Below are 22709 nucleotides of genomic sequence, written 5' to 3' on the forward strand. Positions count from 1 at the left end.
GAAAACCTTCCAAACATCTTTGTCTAACTAAATATTGTCCTATAATTTTTGAAATTAGGCAAGTGTCTGGCATGTGTTGGTCATTTCTTACATAATCTCTTCTTCAGATGGCAGCTGGCCCTAAAATATTTACGTCAAGCAAGTAAACTTCTCAGAAGCCAGCTTTGCACAATGGTAGAAGTGATTTCAAATGTGAACATTTACTCAGATTTATTTATTGACATGAGATCCACTCAGATGGCTGTGATAATAAAAAAAATCCTTTGCAGATGATACTGAAAAATACCAAATAATTGAACCTTACGTGTTTTCCAAATAAGTTGTAGCTGAATCAAAATGAGTGGAGTACACTTTGGGATGGAAGGTGTCGGGGAGAGGTGGGGTAGAGATGAGTGGAGTGGAAAACTCACTTGAAGGTGTAAGTCAGGTGCAGGATATGACTGTGGTTTCTTAATAGTCTTGAAAACAAGGAAGTTGTTAACAGTAAACATCAAGAAATGCCTGAGATTTTGTCACCATAATCCCCTGGGAGCGTTGGGTTGGCAGGGTTTGGGCTCTTTGTTGCTTCTTCTTTTTTTTTTTTTTTAGTACTAGTATCATTGAAGCTTTGTGAAAGAAATAAATTAGGTGAAGACATAATAAAGATTTTGTTATTGGCTATTATAAGATTTTGAAATAAAATGTATGAAACAAATGAGAATGAAATAAGATTCCCTTTTTGAAGATCAAAGCCTGAATTCTAGTAACAGATTTAATTTTTGGCCTGGTATACACTGAGCAGAGAGATCTTTTAATCCATTCTAAACTGAAATTTCAGAACATATAAACATGGAAGTGTATTTCTCATAATTGTCATTCAATTATGATTTGTTTTGTAAATGTGAAAATAGTGCTTTATAAGAAGCAGTTTGTGGGTTATAATGTGATGATGAAGAAATTCATGAATTTTAAATTGAAGTGGAAGTTGAATCTACTGATAATGAAATTATGAAGAGGTTTCTAAGAGTGTAGCTAAACTTGAATGTATAACTGTAAATTTAAATTTTTGCAGTTTGATCTGTAATTCCTTATCTTAGATGCACAATATTTGAATACTATTATATAAATAATACAGGCTATTTAAATATGTGTCACTATAAATCAAGCTAGTAGTTTCTGTTTTCCCAGATAATTTCCTGTTCCAGCAGATAGTCCTTAGCCTCCTTTAGTAGTTAGGGCATGCACTTGGATGTTGAGTACACTGATCACGTGCTGATCTCAAGAGTGAGTCCTGAATATTGACATTATTCTAGAATGTAGAAACAGAGTTCACTGAGTGCTTTGAGAATAATATTTCACAATATGGCATTGGCTTTGGCAGATCAGCATTTTTCTGTGTCATTATAGGAGGAAAAGTACAAGTTTGAATGCTGCTGTGACAATGTGAGCTGCTAGTGACTATTAACTGCCATGCTGGAAATACCAAGTCCATGTTTTGGTCTTGCAATGGACAAGGTTTATATGGATTCAGATCATCTGGTGTAGACTTAACAGATTCCCTGGAAAAGAAGTCCAGAAGAAATCCACTTTCAGGAGATCAAAGAAAACCCCCCAAACAATGCAAGAACAAACAAAACTTTTAACTATACTTCAGCATTCCTTTGTAAATTAGCTATGCATTAAAGCAGTAGAATGCCATAGAGCTGAGATAATTGTAATGGATTTTAATTTAAGTAATAGAGTTTTAAAATTGTTGTTGCTTATCAAAAGACTGAATGCTTTTTGTAGCTTATAAAGGCAAAGAAAGATGAAGGAAAACTGCAAATAGTCCCAAGGAAGAATTGTTTGAAATAAGTGTTTTGCTTACTGGTCTGCTGCTAATAGCAAGATGGATTTTTATTCATTTTTATATTTGTGGTAATGTTGCCTGTAAGAAGGAGTCCAGGATTAAAATTAAAGACAAAAAGTAATTGAGAGTTACTTTTGATTTAAAGCATTACTAAGAACTTTATTGTTGCCAGGCTATGTGTGAGGCAAATGTTTTTGTTCACCTGTAGTTTTCAAAAAAACAAAAAAAGAAACAAAAATTAATTTCAGACAAATTGGTTTTTTTTCACTAAAACCAAACAGGTTGTTTTTAAAGTTATGGTTAAGAAGAAAAATATTTATCTTTAAAAATGGTAGCACAGAAACAAATGCATTGTTTCACATGGTCCAGCACTAACTCTTTTCTAGATATAGAAATCAGTGAAAATTTAGAAGGTTTGGTACTGATTTCTGTACATTTGGATATCTATATCCACAGTATTCCATTTAATCTTTTGCTTTGCTGAAAGCTAATTTCATTGAAAGGATTGCATTTCAATACAGTAATGACAGACTCTTTCTAACAATGTCATTCAGAATTAAAAAATAAACTAAACTAACGTAAACCACAAAGTTACAGCCTCATTCTATTTGTCCTTTTTGGCTGTGTTGGCTGCACCTGGTCAGCTGGTATTTCAGCAGGTTTAGTACAGAACTGCTTCTCCACCAGAGGTCATTTACTCTGCTTAAAGGACTTTTTTTTTGTACTGCCCCAACTTCTTAATTCTGTTTTCTTTCAGAAAGTCCACATCAATCCAACCAAAATTTGCTTAAGTTCTTTGAAAACAGGATAAATAACTTCAAAGAAAAACAAGTTTTAGAAAAAACAATAGGTCTATCCTTGTGCTTGATTTATTTAAGAAATATTGTTAGTAAAATAATTTAAGCAGTTCATGCTACCTGCTTATTATTTTGGAATTTCATAGATGGGGAGTTTCATTCATAAAGAGGACAAATAAAACATTATATTTAAACAATAACACAATTAGTCAAAAGTTAGCATAAAATGAAGGAGTCCTTTAATGGTTCAAGTATACTCATTTGAATCTTCAGTTATTTTTGGAACATTTATACACAGAAATAATTTTGCTATATTAGAAAACATAGTGTTCATCCTGTTTTTCTCGTGCCTGCAGGGCAGCACAACTATTTATGTGCTGGAAGAAATGACTGCATAGTCGATAAAATCCGGAGGAAGAACTGCCCAGCGTGTCGCTTGAGGAAGTGCTGTCAAGCTGGTATGGTCCTGGGAGGTGAGCTGCTTTTCAAATGGATTTATAAAAACAGGCAGTAAAGTACACTGCCTCCAGTCTGTCAAGATTAAGCAACTTTACTTTGATACTATAAAGGAAAGAACTACATTCAAATGTTATTTTTGGAGAAATTACCTGATTTTTATAATTTCTTAGCATTTTTGTTTAATGAGTCTGAAAACACTGAAACAAAAATACCTTTATCTAGGAATGTCTGTGTGCCCTTATGTTCGTTTTCTTCAGGGTCTTTGGTGTGTATTTATTAAAAATTTTGGATCAGAAAATTTGATTTACATGAAAAGTAAACAAGCAGATTGAAAACAACACTGAAATCAGGAATCAGTACTGTCCCCTTTTCTTTTCTTGAAGAAAAGAAATTATGCCCACCACCATTGCTTGAGTACATGTCAACAAAATTGTGTCCTTCTGTTCCACCAGAGAGGAACAGTTGCTCTAATACTGCAGGCTTTGCATACTAGATGCTGGGAAATTCCATCTTTTTATTAGTTCTTGCTGTAACAGATTTGGGGTTTTTTTATGTATCATTAATCAAAACTGAGCATTGTGCCTTTTAAAACCTGCAGGGAGAAAATGGTGTAGGGTCAGGTAGTCACATGGCAAGTTTTGCTGTGCTGACAGGCAGGAATGATGCATGTTTTTCCTGGCTTTTTTTCCTGTGTTTGCTGGATCGACACAAAGCTTGAAAATATGCTGCTAAGGCTATAAGAAAATGGCTATGTAAAAATGATAGAATATGTTCCCAAAGAGAGTTTAAAAAAGAAGGGCAAAAAACTGCTTTATTCAGATATAATCTATTTTAACACATCAAAGCTCTCTGTCTGTCTGTCTGTCTGTCTCTCTCACTCCCCACCTCTTCCCTACATTTTCTCCCCCACATTTAAGTATTGTTTTTTATCCCTGAAAGAGAGGTGGCACTATATACTGTGCATCATTTCGTTATCTTGCTAACCAGCATTCCTTTGTAATTTAAAATGTGTGTATAGTTTTCAGACTGACAGTTTGATTGCACAGCTCTGTGTTTCCAGCTCCTGTAAGCTGAATGCAAACTCCATGGAGCTGCAGTATTCTCATACATGGCCATTGTGTCATTCTTATATTGTCAGTCAGTGCCGCCTCCAAGTACAAAAAAAAAGGAAAAATGGAGCTGACAAGCTCATTGGTGGCACTGGGCTGAGGGGAGAGGGACAAAGGGAGAAGAACATATCCTTTGGATCCTTCTCAGATTGAAGGTGTGTTTTAAAGCTGGAGTGGTAGTGCAGTGGAGAAACAGTATTACTACAGAGGCAGAACCTAAAGCATTGTTTGCCTGACTTTGGATGAGGAGAAAGCCAAGGATGCAGAGGTCCATAGTAGGCTTTGGAAAGTACAGAGTAAGAATGAACACTCAGGAAAAGAGGAGTTGGCAGATGTAGTGCCTGCCTTTTCAAATTTGGGAGAACATGCAAAGTTTGATCCATTTGCTCTCTAGAATATATACCTGTCTAAGGCAGGGGGCCTAGAGTAGATGATCTTTAGATCCCTTCAGTCCAAACCATTCTAATGGGTGTAAATTAATACAGATAAAAATTTGTTCCTGGCTGTGAATTTTGCACAGCTGAGGGTTTGATGATGATCTAACCTCAATTTTCATTTATGATACTCTGGATAACACCAATAACAAAACCCCACATGTTTTAACATCACGGGCAGCAGTTTCAACAAGCAGAAGAGTGTGAGATGAGTCACTGTCATTGTCTAGTCCTTTTGCTTCAGCATTGTTCTGCATAGTAATGCTACACAGGAAAAATCACCAGCAGGCTTGACTTCATTCTGCATTTTGTATGCTTCATGGATGCTAGGTTTTCTAGTGTTTATTTTTTTTTTATTATACATTTTGCTGTGGGTGTAGGTACTTGAAACAGAAAAAGTTGGACACTTTTGCCAGCAATATTGATGGGATGGTGTGTCCTCATTAGTGTCTCCTCAGTGTATCAGGATGTACGTCCTCCGACAACACCTGAGGATAAAGGTGTTCTGACTTTTATATTATTGCTATCAGGTCATAAGAGAGTAATATCTTCGTCTTTCTCATCACCTTTTCAGATCACCTTTTTCTTCTCAGCTATTAAAAAGCAAGTGTAAATATTTTTTTGTATTTAATGCTAGATTGTTTTATATAGCCAGTTTGTTGTGTTGTTTAGTCTTCTTCTAAGTGTACCTAATCAAAGCTGTTTCCTATTTTTGGGAAGCCTGTGCAGTCCAGTTTCTCTAGTTCTTAGAGGGACATGGCATCTCATCAGATTTCTGCCCTGATATCCCCCCCTACACTATCTTCTGGAAAGAAGTAATCTGGCAGCAAATAGAAAGCAGAAGAGAACACTTAGGAAATGGAAAAAAGGAAGTACTGAGTGGAGCTGTGACTGTGGAATTTCTATTTTTTTTCAGCTGCCTCAGTTTAAGTGTAGTGTTTCAGGTACTCTTAGTGTTGTCAACAGTTCTGGGGGAATTAGGAAGCTAATTGTTCTATGCACGCTGAAATAGAGTGCTTAATACTGAAAGAAGAAAATAGACAAATATAGAGCAAAAATGAGGAAAACTGAAGTTAAGTTACACTATTTGTAAATGAGGATTTAAAATTCAAACTGCAAATAAAATCTCAAGATAGACTGTTAACCACAACACTCTTTCTATGGTTATTGCTACACTTCTTCCTTTTTCTTGTCCGTAATTTCTTATTTTTCCTTTGTTGTATCACATGAGCAATATTTCCTACCCATGACTTGATGTGCTGATCAACATGGTATGATTCATATATGGGATGCTACAGGACTTGGATAATTTTCCCAAAGATCTCAATAATCAAAGGGTTGGGAAGCCTGCCGTGTGAGGAAAGGCTAAACATGAGCCAGCAGTGTGCCCAGGTGGCCAAGAAGGCCAATGGCATCCTGGCCTGGATCAAGAATGGTGTTGCAACCAGGATTAGGGCAGTGATTGATCATCCCTCTGTACTTGGCGCTGGTGAGGCCACACCTTGAGTCCTGTGTCCAATTCTGGGCCACTCAGTGCAAGAGAGACACTGAGGTGCTGGAGTGTGTCCAGAGAAGGGAAAGGGAGCTGGGGAAGGGTCTGGAGCATAATTCCTATGAGGAGCAGCTGAGGGAGCTGGGGGTGTTTAGCCTGGAGAAAAGGAGGTTCAGGGGGAGTTTATTACTCTCTACAACTGCCTCAAAGGAGGGTGTAGTAAGATGGGGGTCAGCATCTTCTCTGAGGTAACAAGTGACAGGATGAGAGGATATAGCCTCAAGCTGTGTTAAGGGAGATTCAGGTTGGACATCACGAGGAAATTCTTCGCAGACATGGCTGTTAGACTCTGGAATGGGCTGCCCAGGGAGGTGGTAGAGTCACTATCCCTGGAGGTGTTTAAAGAAAGGCTGGATGTGGCACTTAGTGCTCTAGTTGACAAGGTGGTGATGAGTCAAAATTTGGACTTGATAATCTTGGAAGTCTTTTCCAACCTAAATGATTCTGTGGTTCTCTGATTCTGTGAACTGGGTTTGTTCAGCCTTGAGAAAAGAAGGCCTAGATGACACCTTATCACCATATTCCACTGTCTAAAGGATGACTGCAAAGAAGATGGAAACTCCCTTTTTACAAGCAGTCACATGGAAAAGACAAGGGATAATGAGTACAAGTTACTCCTTGGGAGATTCTGACTGGACACAAGAGGAAAATTTTTCACAATGTGAAAAATCAGCCATTGGCATAATCTCTCAGGAGAAGTGGTGGACTGCCCACTGTTGAACACTTAAGATTCACCTGGACCAGGTGCTGGGTCATCTTGTCTGGATTGTGCTTTTGCCAAAAAAAGTTGGGACTGGATAGTCCGTGAGGTCTTTCCCATCCTGGTATTCTATGATTCTCTCATAAGTGTCCATGTGCAAATTTCCAATTCTTGGAATAAACTTCATACATAGAGACATCCTTGAGTATTTTAAATGAATCAGAATCAGCAATACTTTAAATCTGTTCTGGTGTTGGTGGCCTGTATTGGTCAAGATTTTTTGTGCATTTTCTGGTTTCTGCCATTCGGAACTTACCTAGATACATTTTTTTTCTTTGAGACCTGATACTTAGTTTCTTAATGCTGGTCTTGAGTTAAATGCAGACCTGTTACATTGCTTAATTAACATGGGAAACACTAAGACTTTACAGGATGTTAATGATAAGATTCCAAAAATTACTATATTAATTAAACTTACTTCATAAAGAAGTACACCTGTTTTCCACTGAATGTTACTGAGTTGCAGCCATATAGATAGAGTGTAATATTATGTTACGTGGACAATGGTTCTATTTTTCAACCCTAATTTCAAAGCAGTAAACCCCTGAACTGTTCTAAAAGAAATTGTAAGTCAGTTTTAAATAATTTGTGGATTAGCAACATATAGCTTTAGTAACTGATTTCCCTATATGGACTGTTTCTTCTTTCTTATTCTATAGAAGGAAAGGATCAATAAAAATATTCATTTCATAGTACCATATTTGTCATTCTCCATGGAAGTATTAATTGTCTTTGAGTTTTATAACCTCATAACTTGAGACATTAATCTATCCCTTTCTAATCTTAAACCTAATAGGATAGCAGGTAGCTGGATCAGCTCCTGGAATAAGCAAGTACTCAACTCTTTTATTTATTATGAGTGAATCTGTAATTTTCCCAGGGTGATTATCACAGATTCCTTATTCAGCTGTACTGCTAAATTGTTGTGTTCTTCATTGTTTCGGTCAGCTTTCAGTCCGCAGTGCAGTGATTACTTGCAGAAAAATGTGAATTAATTTTCCAGGTAATATTTTCTGTGGAAGGATCAAAGGGTATATTAAAACCAAGATGTGTTACTTCTGCTTTGCTGCTTTGTTTCTTTATGTTGTATACACCCCCCTAAGGTCTACACAGCTTGTTTTTCTACATAAAACACAAGAGCATAATGACCTTAAAGTAAGGGCTATAATGTTCTGTCAGGAATAATACATCATTGATGCTTTTCACCTCATTAAAGAGTAAGGAGAAGGGTAGTGATTTCACTACCTTTTAGACTTCAACTAGATACCCAGCCCTTTTAATATAAAATGTCTACCATTAAGTATGATTCTATATACTGATTAAAAATATATTAAAATACAGAATTAGATAGTAAAGATAAAATCATAATGTATTTGATTGTGAAAGTAAATAGATTTTATTTTTTTATGTTTTCTAGGTACATGTAGTAAGCAAATGCTATAAACATGCTATTCATAGTAATCAAGGATAGGGGTACAGTGAGTACCAAGAAACTGCTTGAGTGGTTGGCAATCGTAAAATGAAATAATGAAAATGTTACAAAAAGAGTATGTGCTATCTAAATATGCACAGACAGGTTATAGTATTAAGAAAAGTAGTTGCTAGAGTGGATTAGTATTATTTACCCATTATGGGACTAAGTGGAGACATTTATTTATCTTATAGTACGAGCTTACCTGGGTATTTTGTAAACAGCAAATGCAAAACTATTGTCAAATCTCTGTTGTTCTCCTTATGTCCTTAAGAGTTTTTATTAATTTGACATGGTCTCCTTGTTGTAGATGGGAAAGTTTACTGAGTTATTAATAGTCACCTCTCGAGTAGATAGGTAACAAGACGAGTTGTTTTACTGGTGGCTGTTAAGCAACACAATTAGCAATAAACACATAAGCAATTCTGCAAACCAGTGTGACATTAATTCTGATACATTTAGTTACTTGGAAACATGGGTACTTATTAACTACTAACATTTCCATGTGATAAGTATTCTGTTTGGTTTCTTTCTTTACTTGTTCTGTGAACTGTAAAAGTATCTGAAGCCATTATTTCTGAAAATGCCTGAAATAATTATTTATGAACTATCAAATGCATTGTTACTTCTGTTTTCCTTCATGCCTACACAATACTTCGTGGGAAATTCCCAGTGTGTCTACAACTATGTATAGGTTTGTTATGATAGAAATTGGCTCTAGGTCTTTTGGCATAATAAATTGTCTATTCTTCTGTGGTTTTTTGTTTTGCTTTTTTTATTTTTTTTCTTGGTTCAGCTGTAACATAAGAAGTAACTTTGTGTTTGGTTCTTTAATAAGAAATCTCTAATCAGAAATATTTTTATTCTTACCACAAGTGATAAAATGAGCATATGATTGTTGGGGTACTTGATACTAAACTAATGAAACCTGCAGTTAAATTAGTGGGAATATGACCCTTGATCTCATTGCATGATAAGCGTTACTGTTTCTGCCATCACCCCCATGTCTCTTGCTGTCCCACTGTCATGTAAATCAGACCATAAGTATCAGTGACTGTATTGCATTTTTGACCCTTTTTTCCTTACACCAAACTTGTTTGGCAGAACTAATGATCCAGCAGGGTTTTCATCACCTTTGAGGATCTGTTTAAAGTGAATGTGTTCCATATAGCCACCTCTGCCTTTTTATTGAAACTTGTAATATGGTAATATGTCACTGAGGGTTATTGTCTTTGAACCTCTGATGGTTTGATTTTCTCTGTCTATAGGGTGCTCTGGCAGAGTGTTCCCATGAACGAAATTTGAAGAGTTGCTACCTAGAGCTGTATATATTTCCATAGCCGTTCCACATGCGTCTGTGCTTATTTTGGGAAGGCAATTCAGCTATTAATTTTTTTAATTAATGTTGTTCATACTACTGCGGTATGGCAATGACAATTGAAAACACTAGAAGAGGGAAATTATGCTTTAGAAAGTGAAGTGTTTTCTAAGTGTTGACGTGGTTTTACACTGTTTGTTAGTCTTTCACTCATCCCCTGGCCATCAAAACAGGATTCAGCTATGAGACTGAAATGCTTTTAGGGAACTGGAGGAAAGGAGTTTCTGTGTGTAGTAATTAATAACTAACATTTTTGGTTTTGAATATTAGGGAGTAAAAGAAACAGTATCCTTAACTGACATTAAATAGAAACTGAGCTGTAGAGCCAGCTGGCTCGACTGTTGGCATATGACAGAACAGTGGGAATTGAACCAGAAAACACTTTATGAGGTTACTGTAACCTAGAATTCATGGCAATAATTTTAATGGGTGGGTGCTGTTCATCCCTTTGTGAAGGGAGTAGGATACAGAGGGAGAAGCTCTTAAGAATTTTCCATGATTATTTCTCAATTACATACATAGTCAAAAAATAGAAAACTTCTTCTGAAGACAGTTCTAGTTTCCTTGTATAGATTAAAAGTGTAATCCAACATTAGTGGAAAATGCTAATGTTACCGGTTAATTCTTTTTAACAGGTCAACAATTTTCTTTTTCAGGTCGAAAGTTGAAAAAGTTTAACAAAATTAAGGTTGTGAGAACATTAGATGTTGCACTCCAGCAGCCAGCAACCCTTCAAGACGAAAGCCAGTCTCTAACCCAAAGGCTGTCCTTTTCTCCAAATCAAGAAATACAGTTTGTTCCCCCAATGATAAGTGTTTTACGAGGCATCGAGCCAGAAGTTGTCTATGCTGGTTATGACAATACAAAACCTGACACACCAAGTTCCTTGCTGACCAGTCTGAATCATCTTTGTGAGAGGCAACTTCTTTGTGTAGTCAAGTGGTCTAAATTGCTACCAGGTAATGTAATTTCTTATATGTAGTGAATTGTAGTTGAGCAACTATTTCATGGGATGAGCAGTCTAAAGAGAATGTTTTTGACTGCCTGTTAATTAATTCTTTATGAATTCCAAAATTATTAAGCTTCCACTTAACAGATAATATAATTAATCAAATACATTTTAATAGGGAGGCACATTTGAAGGAATCCATCAGCATATTTAGATTCACTCAAAGAAACCACAGGAGTTCAGAGAGTTCCTGTATGTGATTGTTGTAGCAGCCTTTCTACCCCAACACCTCTTACTCTTAATTTATTCATTTGGTATAAGAAAAGTTGTATTTCTGCTTATTCTTTATTCTTATTATTACTAAAATGAATTTTTGAAAGCAACAAAGAATAGTTTTAATAAATAACACCAGTTAGGACTGAGCAGCTCACAAACAGACTGGTAATGAGAAGTAACTGAATTTATGAATGTCCACAACTGGATTTAAAAAAAAAAATCATGTTATGTGTGTTGTATGGTCATAGAGATCATCACGGTCATTCTGGGATATATAGAAATCAATATATTGAGCAGAAAGCCTGGAAAATAGTTTCATGTGAGCTCAATTTGACACTTTGCTGCTGCAGGAAACAGCAGCAAAGTAGTCTCTCTCACTGCTCTTCCCACTGCAGTTGGCACTTAGCAGACCTCTTGGGTGAATAGATTCATCTGACAAAATGAGAAGAAAAGAAACCTTTTCTTTACCCTCTGTAGTTCTCTTGTGTCTTTATGAACTGAACCAGTTCACTGAGGAGTAGCATGAATGCCAGAGCTTGCTTGAAGGAGGCAGCAGGACCATGTGATGAAGAACAGGAGCACTGCTTTCAGTGGCAGGAAGCTGTTAGTTTGACTCACATAATTCATGGCAATCTTTAAATTTATCAAACTGCAAAAGTTATCAAACACAAGCACACAACTGAATATGCTCCTCTTTAGTTGAATGCAAGAAAGGTATTGATACATGGATATTTTTGTATTACAGCTGCATCTCAGGTCAAGAACACTGATGTTCAAGCAATGGAAATGAAATGACAGCTGGTTACAGTGATCATGTTACAAACTGTCATATTTTTACCAAAGGAAAATTAGATGCATTCCTGTTCTCTGAAACAGTCATTCTGGCTAAAATAAATTTTGGTTTGAACATTTCAAAATATTGGATCAGAACAAAAAGACAAGAGGCTAACTTGTCTTTTTAGACAAGTTTACCTTTTTAGTGAGATAGGCAGTTATTACCCAAACATCTGAGAGCTACATCCCCAAAACCACTTGTCTGTCTAGGTATTCACAGTTTGATAGCTCAAATTTGTAATCTCAAAACACTTACTTAGTTGCTGTCTAAATGAGAATTATGAAATATTTTGTCTTCTAATTTAATTTCCAGGTTTTCGGAATTTGCATATCGATGATCAGATAACCCTCATCCAATATTCCTGGATGAGTCTAATGGTTTTTGCAATGGGATGGAGATCATACAAACATGTCAGTGGTCAGATGTTATATTTTGCACCAGATCTGATTCTAAATGAGTAAGTAGACTCTGCTGTTGCATTCTATGAATAATGTTTTGAACTTATGTGAGCCAATGGTAATGTGACTACATTGAGGCCAAGATTTCATTCATTACTTGTTCTTTTTTCAAAATTAACAGCAGAGCAAAGTCCTCTGACCATATCAAAGTTCAATAACTTTGGGAAGGGTTTTGTGGGAGCCCCAATTATTCTATTTACATGGTCAAGCAAAAGCAGTTCAAATAGTATTTTGATCATCTAAGAGAAAAATAGTAATAAATAATAATTATGCTGTCCGAAGGTTTGCTTGAATTCATCTGAATAAGACACAAGTTTACTAAATGGAACTAAGTGTTATTTTTTTGCTGTTTTTGTTTGAGTGGTTTTTGCAAGCAGTTTGCATATAATCTAAATGCTCAGTTTTGACACTTTCTGATAAAAATGTTTTTCCAAAGTGCATTTCTTGTTAGAAAAGTACATTTGTTGGTAGAAAATTGTAAAAAAATTTCACCAAGAATGAATTTCAATATCAAGGAAAAAATATGTGGGACAGCTCTTTTCTGCTGGGGGAGGGGCTTTTTGGCTTGTATTTTTCTTCATTATGCTGCTTAATTTAGATAATCATCATTTCAGTTTTTGTCAGTTTTCCAGTTCTGCGAATTTATATTTTCAGACTTGTAATTTTAGACTTTGGTTATAGTACATGGCAGGTTGCCAGGAGCAGTAAAACATAATTCAATCTCTATATTTATTTTTCCTTAATACATTTTTCTTAGTTATTTTTATTCTTAAAATACTAAAAGAACTACTGTGAAGTAAGTTGAAAGTAAAATAAGTGGTATTTAAGACATACTGTGTAAGGATTAAGAGGTGGATTTGCAGAACATTTAGACACCTGATTTTAATATCTAAACACATGCAAGATCGTCCCAGTGAAGTTCTTTACAGAAAATATTCAGTGGAGCTGGCCCTGGAGCTCCTGACCTTTGCTCTTCCAGATGATTGTAAATCACTGTGAAGTTATTGAGTAATGAATTCTTTTCTTTCTCATTTTTTCACATTCATTGTGCTGTACAAATTGAAATACTTAGAAGTGATGAGATTGAAAGAACTTCTGTCTGTATGTTGTCCCAGCACAGTCTGATACATCTTATAGTTGCATTCAGAAGAAACACAGAGTGGGATGGCTTTAGCAGTAATATCATGTCTTGGAGTGTCACCCCAGATGTGGATCACTGCTGACACTTTGGAAAGAAGACTTCAAGTACTTTCTTCAGGAATAGGGTTGAGATCTGTGAACTCTCATTATAATCCACCAGAGACAGCTCCTTATTGTCAGCTCAGGATCATCTACACTGGGTGCTGACAGCATATTCCTCTCTTGGTTATAGAACATCTCATCAGGGTCATATTAGAAATGTTATAAACAATGAGACATGAAAAGTAACTGACACACTAAATCATAGCTGCAACTATTTATTGGGAAATAGGTTAGCTTTTAGATCAGTAAAATGTAAACAACTTCGTTGTCTACGATGATATCTAAGATTGTACTTTCCCGTTCACTTGAAGCAGAGGTAACTGCTGAACACTGCCAAAAAAAGTTAACTGTCCTGGTCATGCAACCCCATGATTTAAGCTAAGCTGGATCAAACACTATCTGGCTGCACTGTCAAACAGATAAGGAGTTTATATGCCTGAGAGGTACCCTGGAAAAAGCCATGCATTAGCAGGTGGAGATGATCCCTGACCTGGCTCACCGTGTGGGAGTGCAGGCACAAATGCCAGAATCACAGGAGTGTGTGCCTACAGCTAGAAAGAGATAATGGGAAATCCTTCTGCAAGGGCAGCACACACCTTAGCTGTTTCATAATTACCATGGAACCACAATTGAAAGATTGTGTCACAGCCAATTTGTCATTCAGTGAACTGAGTTGTTATGCTTCTCAGGAAGAATGTATTTGGTAGCCTCAAGTTCAGACCAAGAAAGCTGAGAGTCTTGGTTTGACAAAGATTTCATAGTATTAATACTCTACAAGGACTTAACTGTTGCTTGTGCTTTGTAGTGTCTGAAAACGTGAGTAAGAACAGCATTTAAGCTACTAACCCTGAAAGCTGCTATTGCTCTTTGTAGGCAATAATTAGGAAGAGATGCTACCAGAAAGTAACAGAAAAGGAGATTTAAAGTAGATATAGTGACAAGTCCATTCAGGTCTAAAAGATTAAATTTCTATGTTTATATCTCTTAGGAGCTGGTATGAGATACCTGATGTTGAGTAACATCGAAATAATTTTCATCCAAGATAGCAGAAATATTTTAAATAACAAGAAAAAAGTTCAGTACATTGAAAAATGTCTTTTTTAAATGGAAAATATCTTCTGTTTTCATTGCTGAGGTTACTATCTGCAGTCAGGTTGGAATGCTGGTCTGAACTCCCTAGCAGGCAGGGAAGCAAAATTTAATCTTCCTCTAGTTGTTGCACCTAATTTACCTGGATTGTGATGCAACCTTTTAAAATCAGTCCAAGTTACTGGATCATCAGGTTAATGTGCAGTGAATTCAGTCTAGATTAGAAACTTCATAATGCTATTGTTGCAGTCATTTCAGTTGAAAAGTACTCTCTTAAAAAATACGATATGTGCAATAATATATACTCAGTATACCAAAATCACAGAGAAACATAGCATCAAAGTGCTGCGAAGAACACTGCAGTTTTATGTATTTCTTGTGTGGTTTGTTCTTTTTATTTCTGTGGGAGTTTAGGAAAGGTTGTATTGATGTCTCTGTTTACTTGGCATGTAACATTTTCAACTGTTTCTTAAATGGCATAACATGCTACAAAAGAATATCATTGCTATTTGAAGTACCAGGCTAGAGCTGCTACAAAGTATTTTAAAGCAGGCATTTTTGCAAAAGCTAAGAACAAGTTTTCTACACACTTTAAGGTTTATCTTCAGTTCTATGCTTTGAAATATTTACAGAGATGCAAGAATCTATCAACTTCTAAAATAAAGTAGTGTTTGAAATTAATCATTAGGGCATTTTTAATTAATTGAAAACCCCTTATTTTTGTGGTTAGCATTCAGCTTTGGTGGTCTCCAAGTTTTGGTATTTTTCTGGACAGCATTAACAGATTAAACATCCAAAATAATAGCACATTTATTACAATTTAAAAACTAGCATAGTTACAAAAAATTCAGAAAATTGTTTATGTATATAATCTCATTTTTAATTTTTGGTAATGTGATAATTAAACTGCTAACAAGACATTTCTTCCAAGCAGTTAGTACTGGAGCCATTATTTTTCTTTGTTTTCATTTTTTTTAATTTATTTTTTTTACCTTTTCTGGGTGTAAGACAGAGGATGAAAGAATCATCGTTCTATTCCCTGTGTCTGTCCATGTGGCAACTCCCACAGGAATTTGTCAGACTTCAAGTTAGCCAAGAAGAGTTCCTATGTATGAAAGCACTGTTACTTCTCAACACAAGTAGGTTCTTTTATTTCTTTGTAACACATCACTACTAAAAGAGTTCTGAACCATGTTGTTTAACTTCACAATCACTAAGCCCTCTGGCTTAACAAGTGGAAATGTCCTAGGAGGAATGTTAGTATTCCAAGACTTGAAAGTACTTTTTTTCTAATGTTTATAAAGAACAGAGAATTTGTGATTCATTGTTGGTTTTATTGTGTATAAAGACACCAGGGAAATGTTGGATCCCTTTTGACATATAGCTATACTGTGTTACACATTTTCAAAACAACTGTGCAGTATTTCTGCCTGGAAACGTCAATTCAAGTGACTCTACACAGATTAAAAAAAACCCAACCCAACCAAACCAAAACAACCTTAAAAGTATTAGAATATATTTAAAAATATTCAATAAATTACCAGGACTGAGGGCTTTATCTTGACCAAGATCTTAAAGCATGTTTGCTCAAAAGAATTAGGGAATTGGACATGACAAACAATACCAGCATTTATTCAGCTTTTTGTAGTTATAAATAGGTGAAGTTTAGCACAGATCTAAACAAATGGAAATGTTTTTCTTTGGTTTGTTTCTCTGGAAACAAAATCCATGGTCACTTTTAATCATACGCATCTTTTAAAGAATGCAGCATACAGCTGCATTCCACTTTACGTAGGAAATGTGGTAGTTGGTGAACTTATCTTCCAAAACCTTTTCTGAAATGCTAAAATTTACATCTGCTGAGGCCATAATTGTTTGTCACGAATCCCCAAATAGAAAGTTTTAAATTTATACAGGTGCTGTTAGAAATGAGAATAAGCACTTTTGAAAAATATAGTTGAAAGAATATAGAAGTTTGGTTCTCAATACACGAGAGTCAGAGGAGAGATGTGCAAATTCTGCCTGTGTAGCCTGCTTGTTGGTTTTACAAAGTTTGAGTAATTGATAAGGAATTAAAATTTATTCCTTCTTGATCTATACTTGGCTGATATTTGCATAAGCCCATTCTTTAAAAAAAATTTTGGTCTCAGCAGAGCATAAATTTAAAACTATCACATTTAGCTCATATGAACACAGAAATTACTAAAAGAATAGCAAAAATACCAAACACTCTGCTAAGGCATTAAAGGTCATGTGGTTAAAAGTCACTCTCTGATATAACTCCACTTGCTTTACTGGAATCTGAATGTATTCCTATTTTAAATGTTTTCCACATTGTTTTCATCACAAATGAACCCTCTTGTCTATCTTCTGACATTACATTTAGATAAATCTGTGATATTCCAGCTGTCTCTGTTCCAGAAAGTTCAGATCAAAATAAAAAAAACATTACAATGGTTGGTCCAATCTCTCTCATTGCTGAGTGGATCAGTTTAACAGAATTCATCAAGCTACCATTCTTTAGCAACTGTGTTGCATTAAGAAGCTATTTTTTAAGATGATATGTTTATGTATATGCAACAAATTACTTGGAAAAAAAGAAAGTATTTCTACCTGTTCTGATGAGTTTTGCTTTTTATTCTTTCCTTCATTTATTGTCTTATAGGAAAAAACAATTTGTCAGCTCTTTGGGAAAAGGAACACACCTAACAATTGTTGCTGAGACATTTAGTAAACGTTTGGTACTGTATAATTACAATTCCACAAAAGTATTTTCAAAAAGCCATATAACCTCATTGTTTCTCTGAAGTGTTTTTTTTAAGACTACTTTTATTTAGTCGTGATATTCATCTTAATCCTCATCAAATGTGAAAGTACAGCCATTTTAGGCTTTTGTATACTAACAGTAAATCAAGCCTAATCCTTTAGTCTCTCATTGTGTCTTCTGTTCAATTTATTATTTAGATGAGCTGTTTTTGACTTTTCCAGATAATTGAAAAGAAATAGTAATTCATATTAAACTATCAGTCTTGATACATTTCTAATTCTGAATGGATCCTCAGCCCAAGTTTTAACATTATATTTGATTTTACAGTTTTTTCTTTGAGTTTGCTGTGGCTTAAATGTAATGCTTTCCAGACTTCTTATTTAGAGGAATTTCTAATCTTGTTGCATTAAGATTTTGGCTCAGTTTGTGCCACTGAATAAAAGCATCCTCATTCTTTACATATGTTCAGGGGAAGGGAACAGCTGTTCTCTTTGTCCATGTAAGTTCTGTTTGTCCATGTAAGACACTGTAATTCTTCACTCAGAGAGCTTAGAGGAGCTTTTTGTCATTAGGCAGGAATGTGACTGTCTTTTTTCAGAATTCTAAGGAAACAGGCCATTCATTGGTGGAAGATACCTTTTAAATCAATTCACAAGGGGGAGTGTAAAGACTTAATTGCTGGTTCAGAGATGTAAGTCAAGGATGACTTCCATCTAACCCTGAACTCCATCAGAGTCACTTTATATGAAAGCATTCCTTAGTTCTTTATGAAACTGCTGTTAAGAAATGTCCAAAACCATCCAGGCTTTGAAAATTAGGCTGTTCTGACCTTGAAGAGGAGTTCAACCAATTTCTCCTCCTTGCTAATTTTTCTAGAAAGCTGTTCACCTTTAAGACTCTGATCTGTGCTGTTAAGTGAAAGAGATTCACACAGGAGGCCTGAGCCCTGGAAGCTTTACTGTCTACCATACTTTGGAGTTGTTGGTTCATTGCTTGGGTCTGTTTTGAAGCACTCTAGCTAGATCTCTCTATCATAAATTTGCTGTGAAGAGGGCTCACTCTCAGCAGTGAAAACATGAATTGGCCCATAACATACTTCCCCAAAGGCAGGACTGGTTCTTTTAGCCATATATCTATATTTTTTGGTTTCAGCAAACCCATGTAGCTGGAGCTTAGGGATACTTCTAGACATAGGTTATTAGCAAAATTACTGAATGTTGCTGGTATATCTTTTTAATTAATTGTATCACTGTTTCTGGAGTAACTCTTGAATGGGAAGAAGTACCTGGCCCATAGTAATGAATTGCACTGTACAGCATGAAATACTTTAAATTTTCCCTGTAATTTAAATTTCTCTCATTGCTTTCAGATTAAATTGTAGCTCAGCTGTTGTTTTTGGTTTTTTTAGTTCCTTTGGAAGGTCTAAGAAGTCAAAGCCAATTTGATGAGATGAGAACAAGTTACATCAGAGAACTGGTGAAGGCAATTGGTTTGCGCCAGAAGGGTGTTGTGGCCAACTCACAGCGTTTCTATCAGCTTACAAAACTCATGGATTCCATGCATGATGTAAGATTATTTGTTAATGTGTTTTGCTTTTTATGGAAGAAGGAACTAGTATTTCCTAAAAGTAATCTTGTGGAAGGAAGTAGTTAGCATTTCTAAACAAAAGAAGAAAGCAACAAAACATTTTTCCTTTATTATGTATATTTGTGTGAATAGATAGCTATATATTCAGCATCAGCATATATGTAGTGTTATGTTATGGTATACAATATATAAGTATTTGTAAAACATGCATTAGAGTGCTACCATTTTGTTTCATTTTTAGTGTAACATAACCAGTACAGGTGTGGGCTTTGGTAGGTGTGTGTGTGTGTGAGCATGTGTATGCTTGTTCAGGAAAGTAATGTGAGAAGTACACAATTCAAGTTGCAAAGTCAGGCTAATAAGAATTAGAGAAAGGCGATCATGATCAGCTTTGTGACCTTAAGTCAGTTGTTTTTATGTTTATATTCTATACTTTTTCAGTATCTGTCTATGTTTAGGAATTGAGTAATCTTTGAGAATTCTAGATGCCAAGCCCTTAGCACTTTAGAGCTTAACATTGGTTGTGAAAAGCTCACAAGGAGTTCAGGGTGGACAGGATCTTTGCATCTTTATGTTCTTCAGCACTCAGCAAATCTGCATTTCATTTTAATTCAGTATCTTCATTTCAAATGCATGCAGTAAAATAACCTGTGAGGGAGGGAAAGAGGGAGGGAGGCTTGCTGCAAAATAGCAGAGTGATGTTTGGTCCATAGAGTATCTTTGTTCAAGCCCCTGTTTCAGCTCAAGATGTTAAAGTGATGGGAGATAGGAGGAAAAAGTAGATGATCCCACTGGAGAGATTGTGTGATGTTAAAGCCTAAGGTAGCAGAAATATGACTATATTTGACAACATAGTGGTCACTGGTCTGAAATAAAAATTGGAACCTCTCAGAAAGGCTAGAAGAGATGAAATAGTCACATGTTGAGCAGTTGCTTTTAGGGGATGAGAGTCTGTGGAGTTCAATGTTTGCAGTATATCTGGATCTGATCATAATCAAAACCATGGCAAAGCTCACAGGTAAGCAGTAAATGCTGTCCCTCAGAGCAGTGTTTAAACAGCACGTAGTTAACAAAGCACTGACCCGTGTTTTGAGTGTGAGAATAAGATGAAAGGTTGAATGCTTGTTAAATAGTTGCCATTGTTCATCGCATGTGTCATGAGTGTGGGTGATACTACTTTGTAATATTAGTGAAGCAGTGTTTTTATATGACATGCCATAGCTGTATGTGTGAATTTAGCCATTAATAGGTATTGACAAGTACCCTCATTATAGATTCAAGAAATGACAGAGTAAGGTCTAGAATGATGTCAGCTGATGAATGTATAAGTGATTGACAGAATGTTTATGTGACTGCATTACTTTTCTCCTGATTGATTGTGTTTCTATTTTATTAAATCCAGCTGGTGAAACAGCTCCATCTCTTCTGTTTGAACACATTTCTCCAGTCCCGTGCACTGAGCGTCGAATTCCCTGAGATGATGTCAGAGGTGATTGCTGCCCAGCTACCCAAGATTCTAGCAGGGATGGTGAAACCTCTTCTCTTTCACAAGAAGTGAAATGTGTTTTCTCTTATCATAGAGATGATTTCTGGGTCATTTTTTGTTTGTTTATTTGGTCAAGATTTTGCAATGTCAGGACGTCAGCATATTTGACATACTTACCCTGCCGACTGCTTTATACCTGTAACATACACAAGCCATTCAAGCTTGATGTACATATTGTGAGTTCCTGATTCCTTAACTGCAAAAATCACAACAGTCATAAGAAATGTTTTGTAAACTTGTCTAGGCTGCTTTTTAGATATGCGTAAGGATGACAATGAATAGACTTTCCAGATTTCTAATAACAGTTATACATTTTTCTTACACATTGCACACTCTTGAATTTCTGGTATGACATAGTGCAAAATTTTTACTTTAGTACATTGTGTGCATGGGTACATGTGGTCATCTGCATAATCCAAGATTTTGAAGGAATTAAAATAAATATTGCCTATGTTTTCTTATGGATATTTCACTTTTTATTACTGCAATGCCATCATGAGTAACTAAAGTGCTAGGCATACAGTGTACATTCATAATCTCATCTGTGGTTATGTTCCATTGAAATGCTCAGTCCAGCATATTGTTTTCTGCAGCATTCAGTGAAGCTCTCCTTCAAAAATCAAAAGGTTTAGGAAAATTTCAGTGTGTATTACACCAGAAGTAATGTGTATGCAAACCCACTAAGCTTTGGTTTGTGTTATTTTTCCTTAAAAGTTCAGCACTTACTAAAGCTAAATCACTTAGCTGTAATCTTAAATTCATCAACTTTAACATGCTGTATTTCAGAAGCTTTAAATAGAGATGTTTTCACTGAGTACAACTCTTAATAATCTTAATGTTTTGAATTCCAATGCTGAGCACTCAATCAGCCATTAGCATCAAATTATAGTGAGATTAGATGCAAAAAGGAATGGAAAATGTGACTGCAAAGATTTTGATACACATCAGACTCATTTCAGTACAATTTAGTGGAGCTACATATTTTCTATTTTGAAAGCATGCCACTATAATTTGGTAACTGTAAAAAAGGAATTGGACTAAATTAGCTTTATACATTCAGGAAGAATGTCAGGTTTTACCACAGTAATGAATATCTGACTGAAAAATTATAATGTGGTGGTGTTTGCTCATTCAATATGGTTATGAAGCAACTCATGCATTTAAGGCAGTAAATTGTAGATACATTCAAACAATAGAGAAAGAGATAAGCCTTAAGAGCTTATGAGTCTATTAAAATATGACAGATTTTGCCAGTTGCTAGAAATGGTACGTAAACATAGGAAATGGTGAGTCTTGTTTGGGTACTTGCTGGCCTTGGGCTTTTGCTTTTCCCCCTGACTTGCTAGATGCCCCCATTGTGTGACTGTGTCCTGCTGGTGATGCGTAGCTGGGTCTGTACAGACATACCCTTGTCACATGAACAAAGGCCCCTGGGATATCAGTTCAGTATCCCTGGCTAAATCAGGGTGCCCCTCATTAAAAGCATAAGTAGTGTTGCTTTTTGGTTAAATTACATCCTAGTTCTTGAAAAAATTGTGGACAGCTGAAAAGTAAAGCTGTCCGTCCTGTTCATAATTTCCTAAAGCCAACGAAAAAGAAGCTACATTACAACTGGGAATAAAAACATTTTTGAGATCCCCACACAGCAGTACAAAACCCACTAGAGCTGGTGCAAATATGTGGCCCTGGATAAAGTGGTATAGACAGAGTTTTGTGTTAGCTGGCTAGGTTTGTCATTTCTTACTGCCCAGGCAAGCAATGTCTTTCATATTCAATACAGTCTGACTTTTAACTGTGATCCTTAAAGCAATTATGTTTTAATAAATAGCACAAAATTCTTTATTTCTACATCCTGAAGTTTTGTTTTCTTTATTTTGTGTTTGCATTCAGTAAATGTGATGCTCAGTAAAGAAGTCCGTTTCAACCATTCCACTTTCATGTAACAACATTTCCATGCATTCTTTTGGAATTTAACTATTGCCACATGATTTACCACTGTGTAAGCAGACCATCTATGTTACTGTTTAGATTAAACTGATAACAGAAACTTCCCACACTAAAAATTACTTCTCATCACCCTAATTCTGGAATTAGAAGCCAGGGCAGGCAGTATGTTTGCCTTAGTAATGCATGGATCTGCCTACATCAGCCTTTTACTCAATCCCTAAGTGG

General features: G+C 35.7%; 1 protein-coding gene across 1 annotated transcript in view; it reads left to right on the forward strand.

Annotated features, from left to right (window-relative positions):
• Positions 1-22385, forward strand: part of PGR (progesterone receptor) — a 34776-nt gene extending 12391 nt beyond the window's left edge. Inside the window, exons 4-9 of the mRNA XM_085064500.1 lie at positions 2982-3098; positions 10445-10747; positions 12161-12305; positions 15646-15776; positions 18813-18970; positions 20394-22385. Of these exons, the coding sequence (XP_084920626.1) occupies positions 2982-3098; positions 10445-10747; positions 12161-12305; positions 15646-15776; positions 18813-18970; positions 20394-20549 (1010 nt within the window). The 3' untranslated portion in view covers positions 20550-22385. The remainder of the gene's footprint in view (positions 1-2981; positions 3099-10444; positions 10748-12160; positions 12306-15645; positions 15777-18812; positions 18971-20393) is intronic.
• The last annotated feature ends 324 nt before the right edge of the window (positions 22386-22709 follow it).

Source organism: Lichenostomus cassidix, chromosome 1 (genome assembly GCF_008360975.1).
Source record: "Lichenostomus cassidix isolate B80296 chromosome 1, HeHo_3.0, whole genome shotgun sequence".
Classification (NCBI taxonomy): domain Eukaryota; kingdom Metazoa; phylum Chordata; class Aves; order Passeriformes; family Meliphagidae; genus Lichenostomus; species Lichenostomus cassidix.